Source organism: Thermobia domestica, chromosome 1, assembly GCF_964235325.1.
Source record: "Thermobia domestica chromosome 1, izTheDome1.hap1.1, whole genome shotgun sequence".
NCBI classification, from domain to species: domain Eukaryota; kingdom Metazoa; phylum Arthropoda; class Insecta; order Zygentoma; family Lepismatidae; genus Thermobia; species Thermobia domestica.
In genome coordinates, this window is record NC_137454.1 from 62,327,773 (window position 1) to 62,348,082 (window position 20,310).

The 20,310-nt window shown below is 36.4% G+C and overlaps 1 protein-coding gene across 1 annotated transcript in view; it reads left to right on the forward strand.

Annotated features, from left to right (window-relative positions):
- Positions 1 to 3,326: 3,326 nt before the first annotated feature.
- Positions 3,327 to 20,310, forward strand: part of Als2 (Amyotrophic lateral sclerosis 2) — a 47,149-nt gene continuing 30,165 nt past the window's right edge. Inside the window, exons 1-4 of the mRNA XM_081757794.1 lie at positions 3,327 to 3,643; positions 10,981 to 13,101; positions 15,170 to 16,118; positions 19,450 to 19,651. Coding sequence (XP_081613920.1) covers positions 10,988 to 13,101; positions 15,170 to 16,118; positions 19,450 to 19,651 — 3,265 coding nt within the window. The 5' untranslated portion in view covers positions 3,327 to 3,643; positions 10,981 to 10,987. The remainder of the gene's footprint in view (positions 3,644 to 10,980; positions 13,102 to 15,169; positions 16,119 to 19,449; positions 19,652 to 20,310) is intronic.

The window sequence follows — 20,310 nt, forward strand, 5'->3', positions numbered from 1 at the left end:
TATCCCAATTCTGTTGAGAGTCCATTATTCTACAATTAATTTCTATTTAAGTATTGTCATTGTAGAAATCGTATTCTAGTCAAAATGAAGGTATTGAAATGCTTGATAGCTAAACAAAGTTACAGCATCCTGGAGCATTTATTTCAGCGAAGATATTAATTGGAAGACCAACATGTGTTCCAAACTGTCAGTCCGGAACACCTGGAAATGTCCTTTACTAATTTTGATTGAATAGGATATTTGTTTAGTAACTTACTGTGTTCACTAAACATTCACAAAAGCCTCGGACAAGGACTGATAACTTGGCACGACATCAGCAAAAGAAAATGGACATGAGATTTGGAACATGGAATATTAGAAGTCTTTATAGGGCAGGCGCGTTAAAATCGGTAACGAGTGAGTTAGAGAAATACAGGATGGACTTAGTAGGAGTTCAGGAAGTTAGGTGGGAAGGAAATGGATCTGAGAATTCCGGAAATTTTACGTTCTTTTACGGGGAAGGAAATAAAAATCACCAGTTAGGAACAGGGTTTTTCGTTCACAAACGAATATTACCAGCAATTAAACGGGTTGAATTTGTTACTGACAGACTTTCTTTTATTACTCTTAAGGGACGGTGGTGTGATATTGTTTTAAATGTACATGCTCCAACTGAAGATAAGGGTGACGATATAAAAGATAGTTTTTACGAAGAAGTGGAACGGATATTTGACCAACTCCCGCGATACCATATGAAGATTCTATTAGGGGATTTCAATGCGAAGGTAGGACGAGAGGATATTTTCAAACCGATTATAGGGAACGAAAGTTTGCATAAAGAAAGTAATGACAACGGTGTTAGACTCGTGAACTTTGCAACATCCAAAAACCTAATCGTGAAGAGTACAAAATTCCCACATCGCGACGTTCATAAATACACCTGGACATCACCAGACGGAAAAACACATAATCAAATTGATCACGTTTTAGTAGATAGAAGAAGACAATCTAGCATAATTGACGTCCGGTCGTTTAGAGGGGCTGATTGTGACACTGATCACTACCTGGTAGTAGCGATAATACGGGAGAGATTATCGTTGAATAAAGGTAATATTCAATGTCCGAAAACGGAGAGATTTAATCTAAAGAATTTAGAAGAGAGCCAGGTAAGAGAGGAATACCAGATTGAAGTTTCGAATAGATTCGCGGTTTTAGAAGACTCGGAGTGCACTAGTGTTGAGGATACTTGGATTGAAATTAGGGATAGCATTAAAAGTTCAGCAATAGAAAAATTGGGACACTCGGAAATACGTAGGAACAAACCATGGTTCGACCAAGAATGCATTAAACTAGCAGAGAAGAGAAAACAGGCAAAATTACGGTGGCTACAAAATCCGAATGAAACAACTACACAAAATTTCGCAGATATCAGGCGGGAAACTTCCAAAACTTTTAGAACAAAGAAACGGGATTTTTTGAAAGCTAAAATTAAGGAACTTGAAGATAATAGTAAAAATAAAAATATTCGGGACATGTATAAGGGGATCAGCGATTTTAAGAAAGGCTATCAACCTCGTGCTTATATATTAAAGAAATCTGACGGAACAGTTCTCACCGATACGGATAGCCTCTTAAGTAGATGGAAAGATTTCTTTAACGATTTGCTGAACACGCAGCCAAAAACTAATGTGCGTGGAGAAAAGGAGATACATACCGCAGAACCGTATATTCCAGAACCCAATCGAATAGAAGTGGAAGCCGCTATAAAGAAATTGAAGAAACACAAATCTCCGGGTGTAGATGAAATTCCGGCTGAGTTAATTTTAGCTGGAGGCGAAAAATTGTGGAACAAGACACACAAACTCATTCTCCTTATCTGGAACAAGGAAGAATTGCCACAAGAGTGGAAAGAATCAATCATTGTTCCAATTCACAAGAAAGGCGACAAAACGGACTGTAATAATTATCGAGGCATTTCTCTTCTGTCAACATCCTATAAAATCCTTTCAAATATTCTGTTAGCAAGATTGACCCCATACGCAGATGAAATTATTGGAGATTATCAGTGCGGATTTAGACGAAATCGATCAACTATCGACCAAATATTTACCATTCGCCAAATACTCGAAAAGAAGTGGGAATACAATACCCCGGTACATCAACTATTTATTGATTTTAGAAAGGCTTACGACTCGGTTAGGAGAGAAACATTATACAACGTTCTTACAGAACTTGGAATACCGAGAAAGCTAATTAGATTAATTAAGATATGTTTAAGTGAATCCCAAAGTAAAGTCCGGGTAGGAAAATTTTTGTCCACGAGCTTCCACGTCGAAAATGGCCTGAAACAAGGAGATGCGTTGTCGCCATTATTATTTAACTTTGTGCTGGAATACGCCATAAGGAAAATCAAAGATAGCAACCAGGGCCTAGAGTTGAACGGCATTCACCAGGTTATGGCATATGCTGATGATGTAAATTTAATAGGGGATGATAGGAGAACAGTAGAAATAAATGCAGAGATCTTATTAAACGCTTGCAGGAACATGGGTTTAGAAGTAAATGCAGAGAAAACTAAATACATGGAAGTGCGTCGGGACCGTAATACGGCAAATTGTGAAGGCGTTAAAATATTAAATAATACTTTTGATAAAGTGGATACTTTCAAATATTTAGGATCAATATTAACAGACGAAAATCATATTCACGAAGAAATTAAATGTCGACTAAAAGCAGGGAATTCGTGTTACTATTCGGTTCAAAATCTCTTGTCGTCGCGAATTCTGTCGAGGAATTTGAAGCTTAAAATATATAAAACGATAATCATGCCTGTTGTTCTGTATGGTTGTGAAACATGGTCGCTTACTCTGAGGGAAGAACATAGACTGAAAGTATTTGAGAACAGGATCCTGAGAAGAATATTCGGACCCAAGAGGAACGAGAATGGGGAATGGCGGAAGCTTCATAACGAGGAACTACATAGTTTATACGGTTTACCCAACATTGTTAGGGTCGTCAAGTCTAGGAGGCTTAGGTGGGCAGGTCATGTAGCTAGAATGGAAGAAAGTAGAAACGCTTTCAAAGTCTTGGCTGGTAGACCCATAGGAAAACGACCATTAGGAAGACCTAGGCGCAGATGGGAGGACAATATTAAGATGGATCTCGCAGAGATAGGAATACAAAGTAGAAACTGGATGCAATTAGCTAAGGATAGAAGTCAGTGGAGAGCTTTTGTGAACGCGGCACTGAACCTCCGGGTTCCATAGGCCATAGAGTTAGTTAGTTAGTTAGTTAACTTACTGTGTTAGCAATTACTGATTGAGTTTGCAACAATGATAATAGCAGACGGTAAAAAGAAAGAGAAAGCAAGTCTGTGGAGAGTGATGTAAACATTTTAAGTCCGAACTTGGGAAGAAAAAGGGCTGGTTGGGTGGGTTGTTATCAAATTATAATTATACAAATTATTAATGTACAATATCTTATTCGTTAATGATCATTTTTGTTTATTTCACAATAATGCTTGGTAATTGAACTGTTAATCGTGTATATTTAAAATTGTTATGCTGAAAGGGAAATAAGCAATTATAATGTTCATATCACAATTTACGCTGCGGTGACAGCTGAAGATACAGAAAACTCAGTGAAAGCAACATATAAATGAAAAGTAAGTATTTCAAATTAGAATAAGTTATCTAGCATATACGATAGGAGATAGGATTTGAAACACTAAAAATTCACTATTTTTCAGGCCATTCATTAGTGAGTGAGCTGAATAAACTGGACCTAAATAAGCTGGTCCGCAAAAATCAATTGTCTGTTGCGCAAGAATTCTAAAATGATAGAAGAAAATATGGTGCAGGATAAGTTTGAAGACACCACTCTTTTAAAAATAATTACTAGAGAAATGTATGCAATAAAAATGTCTTTAAACATTTTATGTGTACACTCTTTAATGCACATTTAAATGTAGATAGCACAATGTATATATGATAAGTTAAGGAGCCGTACTTCCCGTTTAGGGAAGGACGAGAAACGCCATACTTTCAGGAATTATTCATTGACTATCTAGGATGTTAAAAAGTAGGTAACAGACTGAGTTTTTGCCCTTGTACTGAGGGTGTGTTTCTAGGAATATCTGTTTTTATATCGTATGGGAAGAATAATGTGCCCTTGTACTTAGTGTATGACTGTGTGTGGGGGTATGCCTGTGGGGGGATTTGAAAACACATATCGCATGTCCCGTGCACGTGGATACTTCTTACTGTTACACTACCTACAAAAATGATTCTATTTTATGTAGAAGTGGTAATACAACACACACACGCAGATCACGGTGTATTCTCACTCCATGTTGGAGTGCAAATACAACATGATATGGGTTTATTGTGTGTTCTATTACCACTTGCACATGATATAGAATCATTTCTGTAGGTAGTGCAACAGTAAGAAGTATCCTCGTGCACAGAAAATAAGAAGTAGCTGTTCTTAACTATTACCATTGTAGCGATCAGAATAACAATATTTTATAAATAGCAGATGGTTATCACATTCTATACAAATACTTGTTTTAAGAACATGCGTCAGTATTGGTTTCCTCTATTTATCGTCCTAAAATCTTTGTTATATACATATTTGAAGATCGTAGTCAATAGAGCAATTCATTCTTTAAAAGCTTCACAGAATTTCTTTTATATTGAGGTACAGAATACATAATAAAGTAATACGTATTACCTCTATTCCATCCAACGTATAGATACGTAGAGATGTTGGTAATATTTAATTTGCTTTAGGTCAATACTTTCATGCAGTGGTTCCCAACCTTTTTGACTGACGGTACACTTTACTGAACGCCCACGACATCACAGTATGCTTGTTAGATTTTTTATTAGTACCAATCAATGTAAATTATAATATCATGTTATAAGTTGAATAATATCATGCTATAATAGTATCATGTTATAATATGCTATAATAGTATCATGCTATAATATGCTATAATAATATCATGCTATAATAGTATCATGCTATAATAGTATCATGCTATAATAGTATCGTGCTATAAGTTGACACCATGTAGTACTGAGCATTATTGCAGCCGCTGGAAACTTTGACTGTGTCAGTCTGTCTCAAAATTGATTTTAAGTAATTATTAAATGCCTCAAGATTTTTAAATTCTAAAATTTCTCTACACACCCTATGAGACTGCGCGACATATCAGTGTGCCGCAACACACCAGTTGGAAAACCATTGTCATTATGTTTTGTTTTAGCTACTGCTATGACATATTGATAACACAATAAATATTATACCACCAATGACCTGTCTGACATACATTGACTTCATGCAATACGCATTTGCAATAAATATGATGTTGAGAATAATGGCTAGATGTTGATTGGCCTTATGTATAGCAAACGATGTCTTAATTAATTTGGTTTCAAGATTCCGAAATTGAGAGTTGAATTTAGTTTAGAAAGGGGTTATGGTTATTATTAGTTTTCACCCGATATCAGCTTCTCAGTTTTTCAGTATAAATTAGAAGTCCTTGAAATACAAATATCATTAGATTACCTGTCATTATTTATGCTTAAGATGCAAAGTAGTGTGGGCGTCGGTCTTGGAAGAAATCAAACAACAACGAATAGGTAGAAGCTACTAAAGCCTTCCTATTTCAAGTGTGTCCTCGGAAAATAGGTGACATTCTTCGGCCCCACCCCCGCCACGGTCTTACGTAGGAAATCCTCACTTTGCTTAGCAGAAAGAAGTGCATGATCTCAGTTGTGTTGCCAGTTTGTCATTCAGTCGTTTGGTCTCGCCGAGTGAAGATAGTAGGCTACTTAGAATGGCTTTCAAGTAGTTCCCTCACTCGCGTGACGTTGTCAGCCGTGGTGGTCGTGGATGACCATCCCGCACGGTCCTCGTCGTCAACCTCTTCCCGGCCTTCCGAAAAGGCCTTGGGCCACCGAAACACTTACCGATCTGATAGAGCATATTCTTTGTAGGCAGTCTTGATCATAGTAACAGTTTCCGTAGCGGCCTTGCCAAGTTTCACGCAAAACTTGATCGCAAATCTTTGTGCGCCGCAAATTTTCACTTGCACAAGATCAAAAAAATAACCCTCACGGACAGGCCCGTCCTCACTCTCCGACTGCTCGGAGCACACTGAGCGACGGAGCGCTGCTTAGCTGGGTTCCCCCTCTGCCAGTTTCAACTGGTTAGACCGCGCTCCGTCACATCACATTAAATTCACTGACATTACTTTCAGGACAGACCTTGTAGGTATTCTGCCAGTATTGGCAGATCACTTGCCTCAACTGAGAAGCTTCCATCTCCACGGTCTTCTGCTAACCTCTTCGTTTTCACGTACAGTTTTTCTGTTTCAATATCGTCCATTAATTATAGTCTCCTTCGTCCCCTCTTTCTCTTTCCTGCCACTACACCCTCCAGCACGTCCCTCATGGTGCAGTTCTTACCCAGTGTCCCAACCAGTTTCTTTTCCTCTTGAAATTGTTCGTTTCTCCCCCAAAATTTTTAACACCCTCTCATTCGTTTTCCGCTCGACCCAGCTAATTCTCTTCGTTCTCCTTCACACCCATTCCCACGGACATTTCGAAAGTTTCTGGTAGTTTTTCATCAGTTTTGCGTAATGTCCATGTTTCTGACCCATACAGAAGAATACTCACACAAAACATTTTGTGAGTCTTTTTCCCAGCTCTTTTATTCAGGGTCCCACAAAATAACATTTTCTTCCTCGTAAAGACTTCTTTCTCCATTCCTATCCCTGCTTTTATTTCACGTTCACACTTCATATCACCTCTAATAATACTCAAAAACTAGTCACCTGTTCTATTTTCTCCCCTCCTACTTCTATATTTGACATCAACTCCTTCGTTCCAATCACCATGGCTTTTGTCTTTCTTACATTTATTTTCATCTCATGTTCTTCACAGCCCTTCTTTAAGTTTTGTAACACCTTATTGATTTTCTCTTCGGATTCCACAACAAGCGCCATATTATCTGCAAACCATATACACCTAATCATTTTATCTCCTACCGAAATGCTGTCTTCATTATGTAAGCTCTTTTTCACTATCTCTTCTAGATAGATATTAAATATTGTTGGAGAGAGACAGCACCTCTGTCGAACTCTCCTTTCTATTGCACTCTCCTCTGTCATTTCCTCCCCATTCTAACGCTTACTTGTTGTTCTTCGATCTTTCCATTCCAAGCCAACCTTCTTTAGAACTTCCAACAACAGTTCTCAGTTCACGCGGTCAAAAGCCTTTTCTAGGTCAATAAACACCGCATACGCCTCATTCCCGTTTTCTATAAACCTTTCACCGATCACCCTTAATAATCCAGTTGCATCTTTTGTGCCCTTACCTCTCCTGAACCCGAACTGTTGCTCTCCAAGTTTTAGTTTCATACCTTAATTGGTGACGTTGTCCTTTTACAGCATCAATTTGTAGGTTTACAAAACAGTTCGTTTTTCTCGAAAAGTACACATGAATTTTTACACTGACATATAATATTTGTTCAAAAAGAATTCGACTTTTAGTCATAAAATATTTATGTATTCAGATAACCTCATTCTTACATTAATCTTCTTTAGAGTAGTTCCTTTGGGCTGCCACACATTTCTCCCAGAGGATCTTTCGCTGTTGGAAACATTTGTTTTGGAATTGCGCTCTGTGGTCCATCGTATTGTACATGATGTCTCCTCTGGACTGAAATCTAGTTCTTATCCGGAACATTTTCAGTTTAGGGAAAAGCCAGAAATCACATGGAGCCATGTCGGGAGAATATAGAGTCTGACGAAGCACAGGCGTACTGGGTTTGGACAGGAAAATATATCAGATGCTTCGTTCCCAAAGGCCTGAAGCTCATCTCTTCGTCCCCGAAGACCCGTTGATTTTTTTTAAGAGAGATTCTTCACGTGAGTTTCTTCAACGCAGGTCGCTTACACCTCTTCACTTATCCGCGGTCTGCCGGCTGAAAAAATGAGAAAAGAAAATATAATGACCTACATAGTACATCAATCCACACCTTCCTAACTGATTTTTTTTCATATCCAAACAATTAAAATCGGATACTTTTTGAACATAACATTACTTTGTGTATAATTTTATTCAGCTCAATGATGTATATTGATTGGTGTATATCTCGTCTTCGTACTTTTTTTTTTAAAGTAAATGCTAATAATGTGGAATTTTACAAAATATCGTATATGCACAGTTACATCTAAGTCGACCAAGGTCTGTTTTTACATTAACAAAAGCAGAACATTAAAAAAAATCAAAGAAACGAGTATTGCATATAAATACCCTTTGAAAATTGACATAAATAATATTTGGCATTTAAAGTAAAACGAGTATTTCCCTGTTTAACTAATATTAACGGGAAACCAAGCAACTGTAACGGCGAGGGCGTTACATATTATAAGAAGTTAAAATTTGTAATAGATAGGGATTTTGAATACAGTTAGTTTGCGGAATAAGAGGAGATAAAAAAAAAAGTTACTTCTATGCTCCCTTCAAGTTTTATAGAATTAATTACAATCATGATTTTGGGTTATTTAAAAATCAGAAGTCTTACTTAAAAAAAAAAAAGAACTTTAGTTTTCTTCAGTGTTGTAAGTATATTTAAGAAATGTATATGCATAAAGGATATGTATGTCTCCGTTAGGAGGAGACCAAATAACGATCTGCTACATTACACTATATTTTGCTACATACTGTAATGTACTCCAGTCAATAAAGCGAGTACTTCATATTTACGTCCTCATGTGGCCTCATAAGTGGTACTAGAGGACATGTACCCTCTCAAGGATTTACATTAAAAGGGTTACTCAGCTGCTATAAAGTGTAGGCGATAGATCAATATGCATAGCACCAATATCAAACTAAGACGTTGCAAAGACAGCTAACATTTATTCCAAATAACGTATGTAAATATGAAGTGCAATAAATAATAATTCACTATACAGGGTGTTCATTTATTATGTAGCCAAAATCCACTGGTGAAGTCCTCACACCTAAGCAATAAAAAAAGTCTGTATGAAGATAGGGCGAAAAACAGTGTTTCAAAGTTATGAGATGCCGAAATCGAGAAAATTGTAACTTTGAGGCTGCCTAGCTCAAAAACTATAAGAGATATCAAAGGCGGTTAAAGAAATATTAGAGAAACCTAGTACATTGTCTATCTAACTAACCATGTTTCAGAGTTGGGACATATCGGCGCAACGGATTTTATAGAGGGAGCTGCGGTATAGGTTTCGCTCGTCCACCTTTCTCTCTCAAGTTATGTGCGCCGGTACAATCCAACTCTGAATCATAGGTATTTAGATAGAGAATATAGTTCCTCTAATATTTCTTTAACCGTCTGGATATCTCTCATACTTTTCGAACTAGATAGCCTCAAAGTTACGATTTTCTCGATTTCGGCGTCTCATAACTTTGAAGCAAATCGTTTTTCGCCCTATAGTTATATGGACTTTTTTTTTTTTTTTTTTTGTTTAGGTGTGAGGATTTCACCAGTGGATTTTGGCTACATAATAAATGAACACCCTATAATATATGGACTTTTTTTTTTTTTTATTGTTTAGGTGTGAGGATTTCACCAGTGGATTTTGGCTACATAATAAATGAACACCCTATAATAATAACTATAGGAAGCGCTGAAATACTATTAGGAGCTTCAGAAACGTCCTCCACGACGTAGCATTCATTCTCAATGCATTTTACTGGTTATATGTGAATGACTAAACAAATTTAAATGATCAATTTTCAGACTCAAATTTAGCAAGATTACAAACACTGAAGAGGTTATATTACCAAATGAACCGAAACTAGCTAATATTAAAGGCCTAATGGTCTTTAATCAAAATGAACATAAAGCAACAAGTTTAAACTAGAACAAGAAGGAAAATAAATTTGACTAAAAATAGGCTCAGTAATTGCTTTAACACATACAAACCTATATTATTTTTCTTGATCACAGTATAACCCACCTTGAGCACTACATCGTAATTTTGTTTTAAACTATCATTATACATTACATAATAATTTCACAACTCTATAGACAGTTTCCTTTGTTGTCCTGTTCCATCGATAACAAATCGTTGAATGCACCCGGACTAGGGCAACATTCCTTCATGTGAGTTCTTCAAGTTCATTACACTCCCGATGGACGGAAGCATGTCTTTAAAGTTCATAGAAGCGATCTATCAAAGGAGCCTCCAAACGACAAAACTGCAAACTATTAGCTTTTAACTTATTCTCAAGCAATAACGATTACAATTTTTTTTTCGTTTTTACAAGTTTTCGGTACAATACATATATAACACATAAATAAATAGCAGTTTCTTCCAGCAAAATAAAAACTGTCCATTATTTCTGGTAATGAATGACATACTTTTTAACGCCAAAAATAGTTCGTTTTTTTTTTTTTTCGATCTTCTCGAAAACCACGTAAGGACTTACGCTCAAACGTGTTACTTCGTTCAGCGAGGTGTGATCTATTAACTGATACATACCTTATATTCAAACAATATTTTGGTTTAACAGATGTTGAAATTTAAGAGTTTTTAGGCTATATTTTGTTAAGCATACTGTCGTGTTTGCTAGTGCCATAATGGAAAGCTTAATGTGAGTATTATTTCAGGGTTAGGTTCACCTCACCCTGAAATAAGTTGCCTAGTTTTCGTATATCATAAATTTTTAGGTTTATATATATATATATATATATATATTTTTTTTTCGTTCATATATATCATCCTTTGATTTTTTTTTTTTAAAGGTGTGAATTCGTGTAAGAATTGTTATAGCATTTTCTCAAAAGTTTTTAGTGTTAGTGTTACGGTTTTGCAGACTCAAAGTTTATTTTTTTTTTCTCATCCTTTACGAGACTTTTAACTCAATATTTTCACGTCTCAAACAATCAAAAGTTTCAAATACTTCTCTGTGTGAATATAATATCGTCATATTACTGTTCTCTTTCCAGATTTATCATGTCTCCTGTTCGGCTGTGGGAGAGATCGAATTCAGCAAAATATATCAAGTTAGATGACTGCGAAGATGTGCTCAAGTTGTGTTGTCTGGATAATTTTGTATTTCTTCTGACGAAAGATAACAGAGTGTACCGTGGTGAAGTCAATGACAAATTTATTAATCTTGGAGCTGTGGGTCATTCTACCTGTGATTTAGCGTGTTCTTCCTCTTTATTGTACCTGGTGAATGATTATGGTTGTGTTTTCAAGGCTTCCCCTGATAATTTGGAACAGTTACAAGAGATTGTGTTGAAAGAACGTGTTAGAACTTGTAGTCATGGATGTAAAATGTCAGGTTTCAAAATAAAAGTTAAGTCTATAGCAATTGGAGAGACATATATTCTGTATTTGGAAGAAAGTGGTGAACTATGGGCATGCGGAAGCCAATCACAACTTGGAATTTGTACGAGTACATTTAATAGCTTATCCGAAGTACCTGAAAGAGTCAGTTTCTTTAGAGGCAAAGACGTAATATCAGTATCGTGTGGTGCAGATTTTGGTGTTGCGCTTGCCCAAGTTGATACGAGAAGTGAAGTGAAAGGTAGTTTTGATGATGAAGATGACGTATTCGTTGCGTCATGCACGGTTTGTATGGGTGGAGACAGTATTTCTGTGTCGTCGCCAAGTAGTTCCGAAACTTGCCCTTTAGGAGTCCCTTTGGCTGTAAATGAAGTGATTGATCCTAAGAAATCTCCGGAAGCCACGGATTTAGTTGGAAAGGACGAAAAAGTTGTAGAACACTCGGATAACTTAGAGATTAGCGAAGTGAATACGAAAGAAATCGAACATCAACAGCTTACGTGTAATTCTGCTCAAGCTGATCATTTTGAGGATAATAATGAAATGCGTGTAGTAGAAGATAATATAGTTGATACTGGGCAAGAGGAAGTAGAGAAAGAAAACGTGTCCAGTATTGTTGAAGGTAATTACAAGATGGAGACAATTGACGATACAATGAATAGCTCTCAAGACGAAAGTATGAAACAACATTCCGAGCAAGAATCAAGTGATAGTACTAGTAATGTAATCGCTGCAGACGATCCAGCTGTGAAGAGAGAGATAAAAAGCGAAGAACAAGAGATGCGAATTGAAGATGGAGAAAGCAAGACTAATGAAGAATCTACTGATATCTCCCCAGATGAAAGCTTAAAATTATCTTCGGAGCCGGTGTCAAGCGATGAAAAATCGACAGATGTAACAGTTAAAGAAGAAACAGCTACTGACACAAATAAAAAGGGTATCGTGTTTATTAATACAGAAGCAGCGAGACAATTTCTAGCTAGACAGTTGTCGTGGGTTTCTGGTTACGGTGGTAGCGAAGACGATCCTTGTACCATCGAAACTTCATTTAGTCATCCAACAAAATTATTAAAACAAAATGTGTCTCACGTTGCGAATATGGTCTACGAAGGTGTTAAGACTGTTGGAGATAAAGTAGTAACTTTTTCACGACACGTAAGCGGGAGCTCAGAAACTAGCGACGGTATTCTTCATGATTCATTTGAAGAGCTAAGCACTGACGATATTCGTGTTTCAAATGTGAAAAAGGCTGAACTGGATGCTGTTCCGTCATTGTTTGGTTGGGAATTGGAAGAGATGAATCAGTTATCACTTTCGGGTTCAGGGGATCGTATTTGTGGTTCAAGTGATTTGTCTATGAGTGATAAGGAGGAAGACAGAAGCATAGCCTTGAGAGCTGATGCTCTGATTCAGGCTGGAAAAAGCATGTTAGACGTCGAAGTATGGACGTGGGGCTCGTACGAACACGGACAGCTGGGTGTTGGTGACATGATAGCAAGAAGTGAACCATCACTTGTTTCTCGAGTGAGCAGCTGTGGTGTAGTCAAGGTCGTTTGTGGACAGCAGCACTGTTTAGTGTTAACAATTGACGGGAGAGTGTTTGCATGGGGAAAAAATACCAGTCATCAAGTGTCTATAGATACTGATACTGATCAGAGTTCTCCAAAGCAAATTATACTAGAAGATGATGAGAAAGTTAGGGATATTGCAGCAGGCAGCGACTACACTTTAATTCTAACCGATAGTGGACTTGTCTACTACATGGGTAAGCACAGGTAAGTACATATTTTGATAAATTTTTAATCTTTTAATATATAGTAGTGTTCTGTAATCGTAGGTGGTATTTTCCAAGGTACATCATAGAAGGCTTAAGCCACGGATATAAAGCAATATATAATGGGTCCAGTTGAAAATGTAGCAATAAGAATTCTAAAAATATCTCTGCAATCAGGAGTGAAAAGATCGCCCGGTCTCGTTTTTCAAGAAGAGAAACTCACGAATGCGAAAAAATCACTATACTCACCTCAGTAGATTTCCACGTGCGCTTGTTTGGTTGCTTGAAAAACGTCAGTGGAGTATTCAGTCTCGATTCAGGCGGTGTATAACATTTGAAGTGTCACAGATCTACACGCTACAATAATTCTTTGCCATTGATCATCTAACTCTTGCGCTGGTTTTCGGTGCACAACGATCTTGATATTACCCCACAGAAAATGATCCAAGGTGGGCTTTTAAATAAAGCTTCCCATTCCAGTCCAATTGTTTAAAAAAATTTTGTTCAGGAAATCTCGGATTTTATGGGCGTAATGCGTCAAGACCCAGTCTAGTTGGAACATATATCCATGTAGTATACGGGGAACAGCATAATATTACAGCTATGTTGTTCCTGTACCGGTCAAAGAATCTTGGGTCAACGGAGACCATTTAGGGCTGTCGCATTGATGTTCCACAACCTCGTGGTGATTTTTCTCCCCCATACCCTGCGGTTATGCCTTTCACTTTGCGTGAGAAATGGAAGGTAACTTCATCTGAAAATTCTACTCGTGTAATAATTGATTATCTTCTTCAATGCACGATAGCATTTCAACTGTATGTTTTCTATTTATTCAACAGTAAACTCCGTAATTTCACTCACTTGTTAACAAACACGAAGTACATACATCCTAGTGCGGACACAATGGTTCAGTGATATAACGCTTACTTGTTACGTAGGGTCTCTGGTTCGATCCCTAGCCAAGTAAATGTGGTGGGCAGCATCGTGTCCGTGGACTTTCACGGGGTTCTCCCGTTTCCTCATAATCATGGGACGTTAAACTGAAAGATTTAATTTTTTTATGTATGCTCTAGGAACGTTGCAAGCTTTCGTGTGTTGGTAATAAAACTCAGTGATTTTCTTTTCCAGAAAAATGAAACCGAATGATCCTATAACTGTTAGTGACTGAGATGTTTTAATTTTCCTATTGATATTTTTAACCGGATACACTGTATGTTTTCTATTTTTTTTTTTTTTTTTTTTTTTTTTTTTTCCATATGGTTGGCGTACTCGCATCCGTGAGAGCTTATGTTCGAAACCAAAATTAAGCTATAGATTTATATTTCGTATAACCTCGATGTTGAAAAAGGGTTGTTAAACTACAAACCAACTAACAACTACTTAAACTAACAAAGCACTTAAAAGCACAGTGCAGTGATCTAGAACAGTAGAAGTGAGAACTGCACTTGTATTAGGCTGGCGAATTTGAACATTCTATAACCTGTTCTTGTTGGTGCTACTGTTGCTGGAAAATGTGGAACCATTTTATTTTTCGTTTCCTGCGTAATTACGGATTTTTTTATTCTTGTGTGTTTATTACTTGATCAATTGAAAATAATCTAACCAACGAGGACATCTTTAGAAAAATACAATTAAATTTTACTTGTACTTAAAGAAAGCATAGTGTATTTTTCGTACAGTTGCCAGCGAAATCACATATTCATTCCATACAAATTGTTTTGTTAATGACTTCGGATGGACGAATTTGGGTTGTTCTCTTCCGCGTAGAATGAAGGAGATTTTCTGTACTAAAATTCTTTCATTGCTTCCGTTCCATGCGTGGCGTGAGCATGCACTTTGCTGGCAGTTGTACATTTAATGCAGATTCAGAAACGATATTTTGATCAAGTTTCTTTAGCTGATTCATATTGAAGAGATTAATCAAATATATTATGAAAATCTATCTAGACATCATTTCTCAGAAGAAAAAGAATATTTATTTTGTGGTAAATGAAGTGAATTTACAACAGGAAGGTACACACATTTCTTTTACTTTTACATACCATTTCTGATATGTACTTGTTTTCCAGTGTTGGTGTTCCTAGTGGCTTGGTGAAGCTAAACTTCCAGCAAGATGAGTCACAACAATCAATTTTACCGTCTCAGATATTTTCATCTGGCTCTTTAAGTGGCTGTTCCTTTTCTAAGTGTGCTACCAATCTCTTAGAGTTTTTGAGAGATGAAAAAGTGTTCCTTGAGCAAGGTCTTCTTGTGAAAGAAATTATATTTAAGTCAGTTAAACAAAACAAAAAATTCAAATGTGACAGCAATTTCGATTCCCTTTTTGAGTGCTACAATGACTTACTGTGTATCACATGTTTAAATATTCTGTCGCTTTCCGAATACATATCACATGGTAAACGAGTAGATTCTATCAAAGTAGTGCAACATGTTGAAGAATTTAGTTATATCTATAGGAGTTACCTCGATGCTGTTTGCGGAGTTATGGTCGTTGGAGGTTTTACCCAATTAGCATCTGCTCTAAGCAATGTAAAACGGTTACCGGAATTATTTAGCAAGTATTTGTCAACGAAGAAAAAGAGTACTACGAAGGTAATTGTGGCTCATTTGCTTTTGGAACCTCTAAATAGATTGACTATTTACATTCAATTGGTGCAGTGTCTAACAAAGGACTGTGAAGAGTTCTCGGAATTCGTATTATTAGGGAAAAAGGTTCATGATGCGTTGGTAAAATGGGAACAATTATGTGATGATGTAAAGAAAGTGAGATGTGAAGCAGATCTAACGAGACAGTTTTGGGAAAGTTCTGGCAAAATATTTGAATCTTTACAAAATTCTGAACGACGTTTCTTACGTGACTCTCGCTCTCATCCAATCACATTGTTGAACGCTGGTCGTTTTACATCCCATTGGTTTATTTTACTAACTGACATATTGATTCATTCCTGCGGAGCACAGGCGGTATTTCCCTTGAAGACTGTGTGGGTTAAGCCACTTGAAGACACGGAAACTCACAAGGTAAAGTATTGAGTGTAGTGTTCTCATAATGATAGAAATTAAGTTTCTAATTCATATTAACATTTCCATAGGGGGAGGTATTTCAGAATATATGCATAGTATCTGTTGCATAGTATATCATATAGTATAGTGTATGCCGGGTGCGTCATTTATAATGTCAAACCTTGATGACGGAGAAACCAAAAGAGAGAGAGAAGCGAAACTTTGCACGAAGCAACTATACAAAGGGGCACATTGGTAGACGTATTACTTGACATCACCCGAAATATTTTGTTTCAACCACTTCTTTACGAATTCCTCAATGTTGAGGGAAAAAGTGGGAATTTGGGAATTTGAGACAGCGTTACCAACTTCTACAGCGCAAAATTCTCAGCTTTTACAAAATTCCGAATATCTCGGTAAGTACTTGACTTATCGACTTCAAATAAACGTGAGAATGCTTCTTCTGACATACGAAATTGTCCTATAAATTTTAAACCATAATGTACTTATGGCTTTTTTTCGAGTTATTGCAATATATCCAAACTCGACTTTTGTCTTTTCTGTTATGTCAACACTGTTTAACGGACCCATCTAAACTTGGTGTCAATTTAAACCGTTATGGCCAATATTTAAATTATTGTGCAAAAGTAGTGTGTATCTCACTCCCTGTGTGTGCAAAAGGCGTTTAAATGTGACACATATTTAACGTTATTTCTCGAGAAGTTTGCAACACTGACCTGCGGGTGGCATATCTTTCGTCTTCCTTTTTAATGTTGAATTCAATTATGAAACACAATTTAGATCGTTCCATTTAAAAAAATCATAACTTTATATTGGGTTGGCAACACTGTTCATCCGGTGATGTCAAGTAATACGCCCCTTTGTATAGTTGCTTCGTGCAAAGTTTCGCTTCTCTCTCTCTTTTGGTTTCTTCGTCATCAAGGTTTGACATTATAAATGTCGCACCCGGTATATATATATAATATTGTGGTGGTACCTCTGATCACCTTAAACACACGTTTTTGTTATTAGTCGTTTAGTCGAGATACCACCCCCTGCGTTCTAACGGAAAATTAGGTATACTATTCGTATGAAATTGAAGCCAATTTTGTATTTTCAAGCATCATTGCATCATTCTATCGTTAATTCATTTTCAGTTTGCTCAGTATAAGTCCTAATGTTATCGATAGAAAATACAAGAACGAAGAGTAATCACATACACATTTTATATTTTTAAATGTATACAGATTCGGTACTGTACAGTATATGTGATATCAGCATGTTGTATTCGAAAGTGAATTATCATTACAGTATGTAAGTAGAGTTAGATCTAGAAAGGTCGTAATGCACGTTTTAGAGACAGGGTGTCGCAGCGCACTAACTACGTGCTCGCCGCTAGGTTGGACATACTTCAGCCGGTCGCTAGTGGATAGCGGTGGAGCAGGCTTAAGCTCACAAAATGGGTTGTTTCGCCAACTGGTTTGTTTCTGGTTTTTATGCATGTACAGTGTTTGTTCAACCTATGTTTGTACTCTCATCACCGTAACATATGATATACCGTATTATAGTGAAGCAAAATGGCTGATGCACGCTTGACATTTGAGGAACTGAAGTCAATTTTAAAGGGATATTTCAAGTTTAAAATAGAACCTCCTACACGCTTAACAATTACGTGATCTTGTGACAAGTTTTGAATACGCGTGGTATCATGTGTGTTGTGCACATGAGAAGATCCGAAAGATCTCGTTCAGCTATAAACCCTGCTTCTTCAGTTGTTGGTTCAGAGAAGTTCGTAACGTTGCCACAAGTGCAGTTGCAGGTATAGGTACAGGAAACTTGTATTGTGCTTTATTGTAATATGTGTTAGACTTTCTGATTTATAATTAAGTTTAGCACTAACTCACAATATGGAGTTTTATTTCATTAAGGTGTACATACATTTGTTTGACGGATTCTGTATATATTATTACATATTTTTTAATCTCTTATCTTAACAAGGTTATATATTATTTTAGTTGTTGTATTTGTATATACTTGAGAAATCTAATGCAAAAAAAAAAAAAAAAAAAAAAATCCCACTTAATCTAGGGTGACTAAATGGCAAGTTGTCTCTGGGTCCCTGGTTCGATCCCAGCTCACGCCAAGTGGACTTTATGGTGGACAAACACTGTATACGTTTGGTTTTCTCGGGGTTCTCCCACTTCTTGATTTCACCATTTCATTTATTTCTCATCATCACCGTCTCTTGTAGCCCACTATGGGACGCAAAACTCAAAGTTTTCATTTCATGATAAGTTACCTGTCTTGAAGCCAACTCTTACGCATGTGTTATAAAATATGTTTTGACTGTTGGACAATCATGGAATAGTTGTCTTATTTGAATATAATAAGAGTTTATGCAACATAATTGTGTTTTTAAGAAAGTAAATGTAATGAACATATGTACTACTTTTTTATGTTCCATGTATGCAATGTATCGTAACATATTAAATTTCCGAAAATGTGGAGATTTCCGGAGATATTTAATTTCCGATTGAACTGAAATATTTAATGAGGGGATTTACATTGACAAGGCGAATTAAGTTTCAGAAATTGTTACGAGAATTCAATTATATTTGAAGATAATCTTATTATCTTATTACGATTATTTTTTCACATTATTTTATTTCATGAGATCTTCAAAATACTGTATAACTAAAAAATGGATGTTATGGTTATGCTGATGTGTACTTTTGAAACTTTTAGTAGTAAACTATCGATGTGTATAACTAGTTCACGAAAACTTATTAATTCCCTTTAACAACTGTAGATAAGGTACTTTAGTTACAATTTTTTTTTTTCCACATGTTGATTTTTCTAAGTCACTTATGGTTGGGAGTACAGGACTTTTCAATAAAGAATGCATAGCTAGATTTATTTAATATAAGTATTCAGGAAGTTGATGAGCTGTGATTAGTAACACTTGAACGGAGTGCACAACAATGTTTTCAGAGACTTTGTGACGACGGTTTCGCCAAAATGAAGAAATCACTTCGCGGGAAGCACAAAAACACAAGAGAAGCCATCGTCCGTATTATATGGCGGCCCCTGCGGGGTATGGACAAAGATTCATGCACTGACGATGTACATCACCTCCCATATAACTCGGATGATGGCTTTCTTGTGTGGCAGAACGAGATAGAGATGGAAGGTAATTACATTGAAGAAATTTAATAAGTATTCTTTTGTGCATAAAGCCAGGTACGAATTATAGCAATGTTGCCATTACTTTTTATCCATCCTTTGTATATTCCAGAATGTTTGTATGTCATAACTTTGTGAAACTGATGTTAATGTGTGCTTATTCCAGAACGCTATTCTTTTGACAATGCCTGAAGATACTATGACAGTGTTTACTCCTACGCCACAAGATAAAGTTGAATGGTTGCAAGCACTACAAACTGCAATCAAAAAGAGTTTGAAGAAGGCTCATTGTCATACTCCTCCTGCCTTGAGAAGTGCAGAATATACTTTCACTAAACACCCTGTGTTGAAAGATGCCACATATTCAGGTAAGAATAGTAGAAACAGCCAAATTGTAAATACGTTAATTTATTTGTACCAATACTATGTTGTATGAATGTTCAAATGGGAGAGTCCCAATATGTATGGAATTCTGACTCACATACATGTATAGACTTACCAACTACACTACAAGATCATTTTCTGTGTATGTAATGTTGTTTATTCCTCTGACAATTATTTGTAGAAAGAGTTGCTATTTTACGGCTGTTTTGAGCGTGAAATTTTGTGCTTGAATGAGTAATATTCCAAATAAAATCAACATTTGTAAAGCTTTATTCTGAAAAATCTTAGTTTAAATTATCATAATCATCAGTTTTTTTTAAGTTTTGGTAATTTTAGTTACAACATATAGTTTATTAGTAATAAATCTCCTGACAGACCAGCGTGATAGGTTCTATTCTCACAATATATGTGCAACAATATATTAATTCACTTTGCATTTTACTGTGTTCAGATTGGTAATTTGTCAGACTGATGTTCAATTCGTAGGATATTTTAAGGAATATATACAATAATTATAAGTGAGTCTTCCAGTTTCAAAACGGATCTTGTCCATTTATAACAAATCTCAGAAAACCGAGAAAAACTAAGATCGATGCGTTTTGTAGAATTGGAAATATTTGAGGATGTTCAAGTTTCACATGAA